A 15,607-nucleotide genomic window follows, 5' to 3' on the forward strand; every position below is an offset into this window, starting at 1 on the left:
GCCTACATACAAATGCGAAGAGAATGGATAATAACGCAGAAGAACTGGAAGTGTCTAATAAATAAAATACAACTATGACATTGTTGCATCACTGAAACTTGTGGGATAATACACATGATTTGGAATGTTGGTGTGGATGGGTATAGTTTGGCTTAGGAAGGATAGACAGGGAAAAGGAGGAGGTGTTGCTCTTATATATTAAAAATGTACATACTTGGACTGAGGTGGAGATGGACATAGAGACGGAAGTGTTGAGAAGTCTCTGGGTTAGGATAAAAGGGTAAAAAACAAGGGTGATTTCCTGCTACGCATCTACTACAGGCCACCTAACCAGGTTGGAAGAGATGGAGAGGCATTTTTTAAAACAACTAACAAAATCATCCAAAAGCCCAAGAATTTGGTGGCGTGATGGGGGATTACACTAATCCAGATATATGTTGGGAAAATAACACGCGGGGCAACCAGACTATCCACTAAGTTCCTGGACGCATTGCAGACAACTTTTTATTTCAGAAGGTTAAAAAGCTAGAGGGGAGAAGCTGTTCTAGACTGATTTTAACAATAGGGAGGAACTTGTTGAGAATTGAAAGTAGAAGAAGCTATTGGGGTGAAAGTGAACATTGAATCATAGGAGTTTGCATTTAAGGAAGGCAGAAGGGAGTAAGCAAAATAGAGACCATCGATTTCAGGAAGGTGGATTTTGGTAAAGCTCAAGAGCTGAGTAAGGGCCCATGGAATCAAGACTGAGGGGAAAAACAAACTGAGGAGAGTGGCAAATTTTTCAAAAGGGACACTATTAAGGGCCCAAAGCAAGCTATTCCCGATTGGTAGGAAAAGATAGAAATGGTGGCAAAGGCCACCTTGGCTTACACGAGATCTTGATGACCTCAAATAAAAGAGTCACATAAAAAATGGAAACTAAGGTCAGATTACAAAGGATGAATATAGGCAATGCAACAGGAAAGCAGGGGCAAGATTAGAAAGGCAAAGGCACAAAATGAGCTCAAACTAGCTATGGGGAATAAAGGGAAACAGAAGACTTTTTATCAAATACTTAGAAGCAAGAGGAGACAAGGACAGGGTAGCCCACTGCTCAGTGACGAAGGGAGAAACAGTAACAGGAACTTGGAAATGGCAGAAGATGCTTAATGACTTCTTCGTTTCGGTCTTCACTGAGAAGTCTGAAGGAATGTCTAACAAAGTGAATGCTTATGGGAAGGGGGTAGGTTAGAAGATAAAATTAAAAAAGAGCAAGTTAAAAATCACTTAGAAAGTTAGATGCCTGCAAGTCACCAGGGCCCGATGAAATGCATCCTAGAATACTCAAGAGTTAATAGAGAGGTATCTGAGCCTCTAGATATTATCTTTGTGGAAAGTCATGGGAGACAGGAGAGTCCAAGAAGACTGAAAAAGGGAAATAAAAACAACCCAGGAAACTACAGACCAGTTTAGTTTAACTTCTGTGCCAGGGAAGATAATGGGAGCAAGTAATTAAAGAAATCATCTCCAAACACTTGGAAGGTGGTAAGGGATAGGGAATAGCCAGCATGGATTTGTAAAGAACAAATCGTGTCAAAACCAATCTGATCGCTTTCTTTTGATAGATAACGAGTCCTTGTGGAAAGGAGAAGCGGTGGATGTTGGTATACCTAGACTTTAGTAAGGCATTTGATACGGTCTCGCATGATATCCCTTATCGCTAAACTAGGCAAATACAATTTAGATGGGGCTACTATAAGGTGGGTGCATAACTGGCTGGATAACCATACTCAGAGAGTAGTTATTAATGGCTCCCAATCCTGCTGGAAAGGTATAACAAGTGGCGTTCCGCAGGGTCTGTTTGGGACCGGCTCTGTCAATATCTTCATCGACGACTTAGACCTTGCACAGAAAGTACGTTTATTAAGTTGCGGACGATACCAAAACTGGGAGGGATTGTAACTGCTTGGAGGACAGGGTCAAATTCAAAATGATCTGGACAATTGGAGAAATGGTCTGAGGTAAACTGGATGAAGTTCAACAAAGACAAATGCAAAGTGCTCCACTTAGGAAGGAACAATCAGTTCGCACATACAGAATGGGAAGAGACTGTCTAGGAAGGAGTATGGCAGAAAGAGATCTAGGGGTCATAGTGGACCACAGGCTAAATATGAGTCAACAGTGTGATATTGTGCAAAAAAAAGCAAACCTGATTCTGGATGCATTAACAGGTGTGTTGTAACAAGACACGAGAAGTCATTCTTCCACTCTACTCTGCGCTGGTTAGGCCTCAACTGGAGTATTGTGTCCAGTTCTGGGCACCGCATTTCAAGAAAGATGTGGAGAAATTGGAAGGGTCCAGAGAACAACAAGAGAATGATTAAAGGTCTGAAACATGAGCTATGAAGGAAGGCTGAAAGAATTGGTGTTTATTTAGTTTGGAAAAGAGAAGACTGAGAGGGGACATGATAGCAGTTTCAGGTATCTAAAGGTGTTATCAGGAGGAGGGAGAAAACTTGTTCACCTTAGCCTGTAATGATAGAACAAGAAAGCAATGGCTTAAACTGCAGCAAGGGAGATTTAGGTTGGACATTAGGAAAAAATTCCTAAACTGTCAGGTGGTTGGACACTGGAATAAACTGCCTAGGGAGGTTGTGGAATCTCCATCTGGAGATATTTAAGAGTAGGTTAGATAAATGTCTATGCGGATGGTCTAGACAGTATTTGGTCCTGCCATGAGGGCAGGGGATGGACTCGATGACCTCTCGGGGTCCCTTCCAGTCCTAGAGTCTATGAATCTATGAATCTAATCAGACTCTGCTCATACTTCATCTCAGGCCAAGGGTAGTTGAGAAGGAACTGAGGGCGGTTCACCACGCAGCGCTAGATAGCCTCAAGATTGGGCATGAGACAGAGAAAGCACATGTGTGGGCCAAATGGACACTGCTACCTAAAATCTCTTGATATGAGGCGCATGGACATGGATGCACCTAGGGTGGAGCACTCACGGGACGCTACTCAAAGAACTAATCATGCAAAAAACAAGGAAAAAAAAACCCACCCTCAGTTACAGGTTTGGGCATCTGCATCCTGAGCTAGGCATAGGGTGACCAGACAGCAAGTGTGAAAAATCAGGACAGGGGTGGGGGGTAATACGAGCCTATATAAGAAAAAGACCCAAAAATCGGGACTGTCCCTATAAAATCAGGACATCTGGTCAGGGGTGGCTCTAGGCATTTTGCCACCCCAAGCACGGCAGGCAGGTTGCCTTCGGCGGCTTGCCTGTGGGAGGTCCCCGGTCCCGCGAATTCGGCGGCAGCCTGCAGGAGGTCCGCCGAAGTTGTGGGACCAGCAGACCCTCCGCAGGCATGCCGCCGAAGGCAACCTGCCTGCTGCCCTCGCAGTGACCAGCAGAGCGCCCCCCCGCGGCTTGCCGCCCCAAGCATGCGCTTGGCGTGCTGGTGCCTGGAGCCGCCCCTGCATCTGGTCACCCTAGCTAGGCACTACCTGGGCCAAGAGCTATTATTCAAATTCAGAGAGTGCCTATTTATTACACACAATATTACAGACACTTACTAGTCTGATGTCTGCTTTAGATTTAATAGGGCAGGGGAGGGAATGATATCTCCATTGGCACAAATGCTTTCTGTTTTCTCAAAGACAAATATAGCTGTTTAAACTGCTGCAGGTTGGTATGGGTCAGTTACAGCAAAGGCTGTCTGAGGCTGCAGAAAGATTATCTGTAGTGATTGAAGTAACAGTTTTCTTTTGTTTTGAGTGCTCACTGAAGTTTTTAGTTCCCCTCCTCACCTGGAAGGAAATCACTAATCCATTTGCACATTCTCTATAGAACATAAGGCCTCTCTGTCAGCAGGGACCTCATCTAACATAAGCTGTAAGAAAGCTGAGCATGGCAGAAAGGGAAGAACGGTAGAGAAGCTGCTAGGCTCTTTGCTGAAATAGCAATCTTAAGGACTGAAGAGGACACAGAGTTACACTCAAATATGGATGGAAACCTGTCTGGCCTAATCGATGCAACCAGGGTACGGTACTGCCTTGCAGCAGGGTGGGGGGCAAGGCAAGAGTCAGTCTCTCCTCCAAAAATGGTTTAAGGGTGGGGGAGTTGGAGACAGTCAAGCAGAGCAAACTGAGGTGCTGCTTAGGCTCTTAATTTTATCCTCTGTCTTGTCAATCATTAGAGACACAAGGTGGTCTGAAGAAGAGCTCTGTGTAAGCTCAAAAGCTTGTCACTCTCACCAACAGAAGTTGGTCCAATAAAAGATATTACCTCACCCACCTTCCATCTCTAATATCCTGGGACCAACATGGCTACAACACAGCACATTGTCAATCATGAGCACATGCTTATTTTCTGAGCAAATAAGAGTTGCATTAAATTTTCCAACAAATACAAAAAAGAAGGCTGATAGGCCTAAGTTATTAAACTACAGTGACAATAATTTCAGCACTTACAAAACAATCAGATCTTGCTTACCGTGCCATATTCTTGCATGTGCATCCCATAAAGTTGCCACCATTTGCCTTGCACCATCCCAGATATCATTGGAATAAGCCTCTTTTAGTTCATTCTTCCTCTTATAAACATAAAGAAAAATAATGGAAATGTAGAGGAGGAGGAGGATAAGTCCAGGAAGTATAAAAACTATTATGAGTGGAGTAAACACCCATAAAAGGTAGGCCACATAATTCAGATAGTCCTCAAGGTACTCCACACCAGTCCATTCTTCCAATATGTAAATCAGGCAGCATAAATAGCTCATAGGTACCTGCCCTGAAGTACAGGATTCATTTCTATGTATCATCTCCTATTTAAAAGAGAACAAAACAAGTCAAACTGTCTCCAGGTCATGGAAGCTTCTTAATCTAGCGCAGGAATAAAAAGTGTTATCTTATCAGACAAAATAAAAACTTGTAAAAATTTCATTTAAATGATATTCATAAAATCCTCTTTGAAATAGACTTTTTTTAAAAAAATCTACAATTTATGTAGTATGTTAATTTTGTTTTAGTTCCTTTTTTTGAAGAGAATTTTATTTCTCTGTTAACGTTTGTAAAGGGTCTTTTCAACAAGAAAACTAAACTATTTGACTATTCAGCAGAAACAATTAAACTGACTGTACACAAAGTGCAGTAAAATGAACAAAATAAGAAATTTCTTAAGTTCTTTCAAACTACCCAAATGCTTGCATTGAAGCTCACAAGTTATCCACTAACCACAGCTGCAGCAGTATGACACATGACTGAAAAGTGTCTTTCAAACAGGCAGGTGCCAAGTCATTTAGGAATAAGTAAGTCCACCTGGAAACCTACAGATAGCCAATACCAAGTCACAAAGAAGAGTTTGCGAGAAACTTCACCCAACAACTGAGCTCTGCTTTTTGTACTAACTTCAGATTCCCACTTGATTTATGGCATAGCCTCACGTAGAATGCACTGCATACTATATATAACCTTGATGTTACAAAACCAGGAATAATGGTAACAATGTGCATGCATCAGAAAGAACTGGTTGCAACCTCATAGCCAAATACAGATGGAAATAAAAAGCCATCCTTGTCAGAGCATCTATAGTTACACAGAACTGGAGATCCAACAGTAACCCCAGTCTGCCAACTTAAGTAACAAATGGCAGTCACATATCCTAAATTAAAGGAGGAAATATTTGCATATCTTTCAGTTGCTTCACTCATCCTACACCATGGCTTTAATGTTAACTGGACAGAGCCTCAGCTGGCAATCCATCATCTATTCTACACCACATGAAAGGTTTCAAAAATCTGTTAAAGACAAGCAAGGTCATATGAAACTGAGGCAGAGAGGATGAGATGATACTGGCAGCATACTTAAGACACTGCAACTCATGTCTGCATACAAATCTTCCTACCAGCCCCATATAAACAAAATGGGGAGTGGGGGCATGTTGGAACCCTATGGAAACACAAGAGAATCCTGGGGCAGAAGAGCATTTGCCCAACTAGCCACTGGGATCTCTCCAAGAAATAGGAACCAATGCGTGGATCTACAAAGATACTTTGCTGTTGCAACATTCAGCATTGTAAAACCTAACTTTTTGTTGCCTAGGAAAAAAAGTCACGGGAACAGCAAGATTCACAAAACTCAGTTAAGTGCCTTCGCTCCCTATACAATGAATGGGGAAAGATAGGCACCTTAGAATGCAATATACAAAACCCAGCATGCTAGGCAGGGAGCTGCCTAAGGTAGCCACTGGGAAATGCCAGTGAGTGCAGTGTGTCCTAAGCCCTCGCCCCTCTCACAGAGATATGCACCTATAGCTGATCTACAGGAAGGTGCCTATCTGTTTGTGATCCATGAACTGGAGGAAGATAGGTGCACTGGCCCTGGTCTAATAGGCCTTGGCTAAACTTGCAAGTTGCAGCGCTGGTGAGGGGGTTACAGCGCTGCAACTTAGCAGGTGTCTACACTTAAAAGCTCAGCCAGCGCTGCAACTCCCTGTTTGCAGCGCCGGCTGTACACCTGGGTCCGCTTCCGGTGTAGCAATTCCAGCGCTGCAACAGTGTGGACACTCACCAGCGTTTTTATTGGCCTCCAGGGTATTAGGACTTATCCCAGCATTCCTTTTCAGCCTCTCTGGTCACCGCTTAGCACTCCACTGCCCTGGGCTCAGGTGATCCTGCCTTTAAATGCCCGTGGAATTTTAAAAATCCACTTCCTGTTTGCTCACGAGGCGTGGAGTGCAATCAATCAATCAATGAGCAACAATGCCTCCACGCCCCACGTTCCCAGCATGAGCATTGCCGAGCTGCAGGATCTAATAAGTGTTTGGGGAGAAGAGCACCGTTCAGTCTCAGCTGCGCTCCAGCCGCAGAATATTACGATATCTACGGCCATATATCACAGTCAATGCAAGACAGGGGCTATGACCGAGACGCCATTCAGTGTAGGGTTAAGGTGAAGGAGCTGAGGAGTGCCTACAGCAAATGCCCGTGATGGAAACCGTTGCTCTGGTGCTGCCCCACTACCTGCCGGTTTTACAGGAGCTCGATGCGATACTGGGATGCTAACCCCACTTGCCAAATCCTAGGATCATATCGGACAGTTCACAGCCTGGAGACCAGGGTGAAGGGGAGAGCGAGTGGGGGCAACGGTGGAGAGGACACAGAGGGTGTGTGCTTGCAGACTGCAAGCCAGAAGCTGTTTTCTCCCCAGGAAGAAGCAAGCCAGTCGCTGGGGCTACTATTGAGGAAGGATCACAGGAGTCTGTTCCAGGTAAGAAGCTTTTATTACAAGGATGCAAATGTTTGGAGCAGGGGGGCTCTGGCCTAGATGTGGAATAGCCCATTGATTTGATCTATCACGTCGCGGTAATCTGCCTCTGTAATCTCTTCAAAAGTTTCAGCCAGAGCGTGTGCAATGCGCTTCAACAAGTTATGGGGAGACCAACTGTGTTTCTGTCCCAGCCAGGCTAATGCGTCGTGCCATTGTGCCGTGAGGGGATCACGGCTACACACAGGGAAGCCGCGTTAGGGACCAGGGCGAATCCATATAGCGTAGAAGGGTCACCCGCTTCTCGCAGGTGACCCTGAAGCAGCGGAGATATCTGGAAGGTTACAATTCTGTTGAATAGTGCAGGGATACGTTAAGTGCTATTTCCCTGTTAGCTTCAGCTTAATAAACCCATGGCTAGCAGGCAAAGAGAAAGGCAGCCCGAAACCACACCCCCATGCCCCTGTGAGCGCGTGTGCAAGATGGCTTGCTGTGATTTACACACAGCACCTGATCTTTGCATAAACCCCATGGCTAGCAGGTAAAGAGAAAGGCAGCCCGAAACCCACCCCGCCTCTGCTGAGCCGCGTGTGCAAGATGGCTTTGCTTGTGATTTCCCAACAGCACCGATCTTTGCATAAACCATGGCTAGCAGGTATTTCCCAGCACTGATCTTTGCTTTCCCAGAAAACCCATGGTTTCCATGTCAATCATTCCCAACCTTCCTCTCCCAGGTGTGCTGCATGTTTATATTCCCTGAAATAGCAGAACCAATCAGACCCACCTTTCCACAGTGATCCAATGGGTTAAAACTCACCATGTGTATTCTATCTGCTGCAGCATTCACCGTGTGCTATGGTCCAACTGTCTGTGTGAATGATGCTACAAAATACTTAAAAACAATGCTTCCTCTGTATTAACATTTATACTCTGTGTTTTTTTAAAAGTGTCCTGACTCCGTCTGAGCAACAGAACCTTCTGAAAGGCTAGAAGACTTTAAGAAAAAGTCTAGGAATCGAGCAGGACAGCTTGTGAGGCAGTCATGACTATGTATCGACAGAACATAAAAGTTCAGAGAGAGGTGGGAAAAACGTAGCATATAGAAGGATCAGGCCAAGGAACCACGAGATCTGATGACTGGAAGCCCATCAGAATCACATCATGGGCATGCAGGCAAGAGCAGACGTGGATCCTCAGCCATCCAAACCAACACATTGTGCCCACATGTTTCCCAAAAACTCTCTCCTAGCATCCTGGTGCTTACCCACCACCAACTGCCCCAGCACAACATTCACCTCACAGCCCGAGACAACTACGACCCTTACCCCAATGCCTCAACCCCTCACCATCAGCATTTTAAATCCCAAGTGCAGCAGCAGTGCACGAGCCCCAAGGAGAACATATCAAACCTGTGATGAATGCTCATCACCGTACCCCTTCCTGTTTATGGTACTGTATTTTAATAAAGGATTTCTTGCTTTTTCATCATTTTATTATTACAACCAAGTGTAACTACTGTCTGGTCGCTGTCAGTGTGGACACACTGCAGCGCTGGCCCTATACAGCTGTACGACCACAGCTGTAACTGCCAGCGCTGCAAAAATGTAAGTGTAGCCAAGGCCATAGATGTGCTCAGAGACTGCCTAACTCCACAGAAAACCCCCACCTAGGGAGATTAGATCTTTTAGCCCAGTGATTAGGGTACTCACCTGGGATGTAGGAGCCACTGGTTCAATTCTCGCCTCCCCACCCAAGGAGAAGGGATTTGACAAGGGATCTGATACATTTCAGGTGAGAGCTCTAACTGCTGAGCTCTAGAATGATTCTCATTCTCTCTGGCCTAATACTGAATTAAAAAGTGCAACTTCAATAGGAGAGATTGAGGAAGAGACACATCAGAATATCCCATAGTCCAGTGTTTAGAGCACTTACCTGACAGGCGGCAGCACTCTGTTCAAATCCCCTCTCAATAGGCAGAAGAGGGGAATTGAACCGGTAGTCTCCCACATCCCAGGTGTGTACCCTAAACACTAGGCTAGAGGTTGTAAGGGATGTCCTCCTCCTCTCCAATCGTCCAGCTGATGTGTGTGGAGTCAGGTGACCTCTGAGCATGCCTACTGGATCAGACCCAGCACATGACTTAGGTACAGGAACATCTATCTTCCCTGGTTCATGGACTGGTTGGGGGCATAGGCAAGAGACAAGTGCCTGGGCACTTACCGCGAGACAGCAGTGGACGTGTTCAGAGGCAAGGAACTTTTACCATGAAAACTTAAGCAATGAGTGAGTTTACAGCATTATCCGGGGACTTTGCAGAGAGTGTAAACAAGAGTTTAATTCACTTTGCATTCACAACACTGGTTCTCTCACTATTAAGTGTGGCAAGGCACCTTCTCGGTCTCACCAGCCTCAGCTGCTTTTAGTCTTGGCAAGACAGGTTTGGGTAAAACAGTCCCTCTTGGTGGCACAGGGGAGGTCCATTCCTTCTCTCCACCAGTCTTTTTGCTTGTTTTTCTCCCTTATAGGAGGGAATGCAGCCTCCTCTCCTGGTGAGGCTCACTGTCTTGCTGTTCCTAACCTACTGTCAGCAGGACTCCTCCTCACTCTCCTTCCTCCCTTCTCCCAACAGGGTAGGGTTTAAAAAGGCCTCATGCAGCCCTTAGTTGGAATCAGCTGATCCTAACTGACCTCAGGTAACTCCCTCTCAGATGATCCTAACTGATTATCTGGTAACCCCTTCTCTGCTGAACCTGACTGACCTGTAGTTACCTCTCCTCAGGTGATAGGGAGGAGGGCCTTTTAACCCTCTGAGACTGTTTTCTACTCTGCTCCCTTGCAGCTCTCTGTTCTGAGTTTTATCACATAAGCAATTGTCATTTTCTTGCTGCTGAGCAGAACCAAGACTCCATTCATACTCTTCAGTGCATCTGCTTCAAAATAATATAGTGAGTATTAGCAGGACACTACCAGATACTGCAAATACTAATTTAGGCTAAATACTTTCTGAGCCTGGAGTTAGATATTATAACATCATCAACTACTTATGGAGAAATCTTATTAAGAACAGTTTTTAAGTGTAATCTTAACTTTAAATTTTCTAAGCAGTAAGAGCAATTCTTCTGAGCACGTCTCTCACACTCGCACCTGATTTTCCTCAATCTTTCCAAAAAAATCCTATCATAGTAGAGACATGAAAACTTTCAGGCAGACTGATTAAGTTATCAGAGTTTTAGGGGTGGAGTAGGGGAAAAAAAAAAAAAAGCAGCCACCATAAAAAAAAAGATTTCATCCTTAGCTATGATATTGCTACCATGTCTCCACCAAAGAGACTTAAAAAAAAAAAAAACTTCATGTTACCATATCTTTTCCATTCCCTCCTTCCAAGGTATATCTGCCTTTTTCTGAAACTAACATTTTCCCCCTAGATCAGTGGTCACCAACCAGTAGATTGCGACCAACTGGTCGATCATGGAGCCTCTGACAGCTGTTCTAAGCCTCGGTCCCTCATTTCATTTTTTTTTTTCAAGCTAAAGTTAGGCAAAAAATAAAGTGGCATGCATGATCACATCAGACCAGACCCTTTTAAACTAATCATGTTGTTAGCTAGGCATGATGAGCTGACCCCCTCAATGTGGCAAGTTATAAATTTGAAACAGCTTCATAACTACATTTAAAACGACACTTATTATTGGTTGCAAGTGCAGAATTGAAAAAAGATAAAAGCTCACCATGCATGGTGCATACGTCTACTGCTCAGAAGTGTTTCCTATACATTACAGTTGTCACTAGTGCTCTCCTTTTTCTCTTTTTATAATAAGAAAATACATACCTAGCTAGCTAGCATTAACAGTGAGTGATGAACCCAGGCCATCTAAAAAGAAACCAAAAATCTGTAACTTCCATTCGGAATAGGAAAGTGAATTTCTGTTCGCAACAATGAAAGATAAGTGTGCATGTCTTCTATGCCACAAAAGTACATCAATAAGTAAAAAGGGGAATTTAGAAAGACCACAAAACAATGTATAGCAAATTCAAGGACAGCGTCCCCTTGAATAGCACATTCCATACAAAGAAAGTTAATTAATTCAAGGCTGTTTTGAAAGCTCAACAGTCATTTTTTTTTACTAAATTAGCAGCAAAAGGGAAGGCCTCTACTGAAGGATCATTTCATGTTTGTAATCTGGTGGAAAAACAGAAGAAATTGTTTAAGGATGGAGAAGTATTTAAAGAGGCAATGACTGTGCCAGCAGACTCCTTATTTAAAGACTTTAAAAACAAAGAGGAAATAATGATGGCAATTCACAGCATAACACTTGGTGCTTCCACAGTAGCAAGACGGGTGGAATCATTGTCCAAAGACATCTTTCAGCAACTACAGCAGGATCTGAATGACTGCAATTGCTATCCACTGCAGTTTGACAAATCACTCGACATGACCGACACAGCCCAGGTAACTGTTTTTGTTTGAATGGTTTTTAAGGACATGACAACTAGAGGACTGCTGACTGCTTTGCCTCTTAAAGAGAGAACAAGAGGCAAAGATATCTGCAACGAATTTAAAAAGTACATGCCTGAGAAAATCATTCCAGTCAAGAAACTTGTTTCGATCACAATGGATGATGCATCTGCCATTCTTGGTGAAAATGCAGGCTTTGTTGCATTTTGCAGAAATGATCCAGATTTTCTTTCATTTGTAAATTACCACTGTACAATCCATCTGCAAGCATTAGTGAGTAAAATTATGGACTTTCCACATCTAATGAAAATCGCTGTCAGAACTGTAAACTCGATTCAAGCAAGAGCTGATTAAATTAGCAGGGGAATTCAACTGGCAACTTCAAGAATTAGACATGAAGGAGCCAATCATCATGTGTATCTCAAATCTGTTCCTTCCAGAAGATATTGGTGGCTTGGCTGCAATATTCCATCAGCTGTTTGATTTACAAAGTATTGGAATTGATATGGAGATAGTTACCATGACAGCCAGATCTAGGGACAACGATTTTGAGGAACTCATAAACCAAAAAAAGTACCCGTGACATTACTGATATGAACTGTGACCGTATAGATCATTGTTGCAACCAAGGTCCTATAGTTGCACCAAATCTTATACAAAGGAGGTCAAGTAAGATGTCTATGGAACAGTTGTAATTTGCTGGTTATGATTATACTGTCTGTACGTATCATTTTTGTATTTGAAGTTATGAACATGGGCTATGTACTTGTATGTCAATGTGTTTGATTCTAAGTAGCATCAGTGAAGCATTTGGTCAGCTTCTTGAGAAAGGACAGTCACTATGAAAGGGTGACCCAGGCCATAAACTACAACGTTGGTCTGAAAAGGATTGGGCTCAGACTAGTAAGGAGTCTAGTCTGTGAAAGCAGCTTACTGGAACATCTCTGAGGGTGAGATTTCATCTGTAATCAGTTTCTTAATGTATTAGGCTTAGACTTGAGTGTTTTGTTTTATATTGCTTGGTAACTTACTTTGTTCTGTCTGTTATTAATTGAAACCACTGAAATCCTACCTTTTATACTTAATAAAATCACTTGTGTTTATTAATTAACCCAGAGTAGTGATTAATACCTAGGGGACCAAACAGCTGGGCATCTCTCTCTATCAGTGCTATAGAGGGTGGACAATTTATGAGTTTACCCTGTATAAGCTTTATACAGAGTAAAATGGATTTATTCACGGTTTAGGCTCCCAGAAAGACTGAATACTGGGTGCTGGGAAAATCCCTGTTAACTGAGAAGCCCCTGGGCTAAGTGAATCTTAATTTCTGTGAACTGCAGGGGGGGCATGGCACAACTCCTAGGTCTATGCGGAAGCCGACTGGTATGACTAGCTCAGCAAGAGAGAGTGGAGGGAAGCCTTTTCTGGCAGGGGGGCTGTTCTCAGTGGCATCCCAGCACATCTAGTGACAGTCTTGAGGGAGTTTCTGTGACCCAACCCATAACAACACCCTTCTATTGTCCTGTGCTTTAAAAGTGAAAGCTTATTTTGGTTCCACCTATCTGTGTGAGACAGCTTTCTCACAAATGAAGATGATCAAGTCCAAGTATTGCACCTGCCTCACAGATGCTCTTCTGCAGGACTGCATCCAACAAGATATTTCAAATTACAACCCGAATTTCAAGACACTGGCAGATAATGTGAAGTCACAAGTGTTACACTGATATTCGGTAAGTAGGAAAAATGTATAATTATGCATATTAAGCTTTATATAACAAACTTATTTCTACATTTTCTTTGAGTTATATCTTGGGTTACACTTAAATTCAAAATGTGATCTTGTGCTTAAAAAGGTTGGAGACCACAGCCCTAAATTTTTAGTATATAAGGGGAAGACTAGGGTTCACCTCATTCAGCCAGCACATGCTAAAATACCACCTGCCTCATCTCCACAAGTGTTTTAAAAGATGTTAGCTAGCATCTTTATAATACACCTTTTATCCTAGGCTAGACAAACCCTAAGTGACAACAGTTTGGAAAATAAAGTAAATCTACGTGTCAATGGCAAGTACGAAAATGTTTCTGCCATGTAAAATGTAGAGACAGTAGAGGAGAGGTTGTTCTGATTCAACAGTGCTGAAAGAATGTATGCTTTTACTAAAGTAGTTTACAGCACAGTTACAATGTACGTTAATTAGTAAGCTTGAAGAGACATCATGCCATCATATTTCGGCTGCCGCTCATACTTTTCCCAAGTGACAGACTGAAATTATAACATGCTAACTAGTTTCACTGTTGCTATTCAGAATCCTACGGGCCGAAAAAAACATGTCACTTTCATTCAGCTTTTGCTTGGCACAGCTGTGAGCATCCGAGGCAGGTACTGGAACTATTTTCTACAGAAGACCATTTTTCAAAACAAATTAAAAAGAGACTAGAGAATAAGTGAAGTAGCAGAAACTCCCCATTTCTGTAGCTAGAAGCTAGCGGAGAGATTTCAAACCATGGAGCCAACCCTCCTAGGGGCATGGAGGAACATTCAGAAGAAGGGGAGTGGTGACACCAGGTGGCTCATGCCAGTGCTGCGGAACATGGGCCAGCCCCCACGGGGAGCAGGGAGGAAGCACCACCTTCACCCCCAACTCATTTCAGCAGGCGACCCAGGCTGTGAGTCAGTGTCAACACCCACTGCAGCCACATCAATTTCCACTTCCGGCAGCCTCCACACCCAGAAACCATTGCACATGCCTTCCCGCACCCTGAAAACCTGAAGGGGAAGGTACTGGCCCTGCCCTAACAGTGCAGCCTGGCTGCAAGGTAGAAGCAGTCTTCAGCTGAGGAAACCTGGGCTGTGCCATTAAATATCTGTGTATTTGAAACTTACTTACAGTTGTAGATAATTTAATTAAAAGTTATGTTAAGGTCTCTGTTAGGTTTATGAGTAGGCTATCAAGCATACTTTTGCATATGTCTATTTTTGTCAGGACTGGGGGGCATAACCAAAAATTGTAACTCAAAAGGGGGGGGGGGGCACTCAGCTCAAAAAGTATGAAAACTGCTGAACTAGAGGGAAGAGGTAGAATAACAGTGGCAAAGGACAGCTTTCTACCACATGGAAATGATCAGTAAACTGTGCTGTTTCTTCTGCAAAGGACCTTACACTGTGATCCAGGCCTGTCACCTTGAAGTGAGGCTACTACAACCCACTCTTCATGGAGTTCCTGAGTACATGAACAATAGATGGCCTCTTATGCAACATACTGTGAGCACATCACTCCAGTGGTCCACATACCTACATTAACTCCACATTTGCTTTTAGATTGAATTCAAAATTGTAATCCTAATTTAGCAAGGTCCCAAACAGGTAAAATCATGGCTATTTCAGAGAACATGTCACCATCCACAACCCACTAAGAAAGCTGCATTCTACAGAGATGGTGCAGCTAGACAAGCTGAGGTTTAGGCTCTCAAGCACCGAAGGTATAACATTCTCACTGGTGGAATTTTGCTCGTAGCCGTAGATCTCCTTACTGAATGGATCAGAGGCCCTGGTAGAGGAGGAAAGGAGGAGAGAGAGTTCCTTTTCCTTTCCAACAGCCAAAGCAGGGTTTCAGTATCCATCACATATCTGTCAGCCTGCACCGAGTTTAAGAGATTAAGTTTATGAGCCCTAGCAGCGTCCACAGACAGTTCCCTACCACAAGATGATCAAGCTGCACACCAGATTTTCACCGCTGGACTTCACTGACGCTCCCTCTCCAACTCATCTTTCATATCCATCTCTGTCTTGTAGTGCTCTGGAAGTCATTTCAAAGTGTATATGTGGCTACATCCATTCAAAGTCTATTTAAGGCCAGGTCTACACTGCGACTTTAAATCGGTTTAATGGCTGATATACCGATTTAA

The 15,607-nt window shown here is 43.5% G+C and overlaps 1 protein-coding gene across 4 annotated transcripts in view; it reads right to left on the reverse strand.

The window, feature by feature from the left end:
• LOC116830412 (DGAT1/2-independent enzyme synthesizing storage lipids-like) overlaps positions 1–15,607 on the reverse strand; it is a 39,692-nt gene that overhangs the window by 15,317 nt on the left and 8,768 nt on the right. For 2 of the 4 annotated variants that reach the window (XM_075063029.1, XM_075063031.1), the window contains exon 2: positions 4,475–4,805. In XM_075063029.1, the coding sequence (XP_074919130.1) occupies positions 4,475–4,802 (328 nt within the window). In that variant the 5' untranslated portion in view covers positions 4,803–4,805. The remainder of the gene's footprint in view (positions 1–4,474; positions 4,806–15,607) is intronic. The other 2 variants (XM_075063030.1, XM_075063032.1) reach the window with 2 other exon arrangements.

Source organism: Chelonoidis abingdonii, chromosome 2 (assembly GCF_003597395.2).
Source record: "Chelonoidis abingdonii isolate Lonesome George chromosome 2, CheloAbing_2.0, whole genome shotgun sequence".
NCBI classification, from domain to species: Eukaryota; Metazoa; Chordata; order Testudines; family Testudinidae; genus Chelonoidis; species Chelonoidis abingdonii.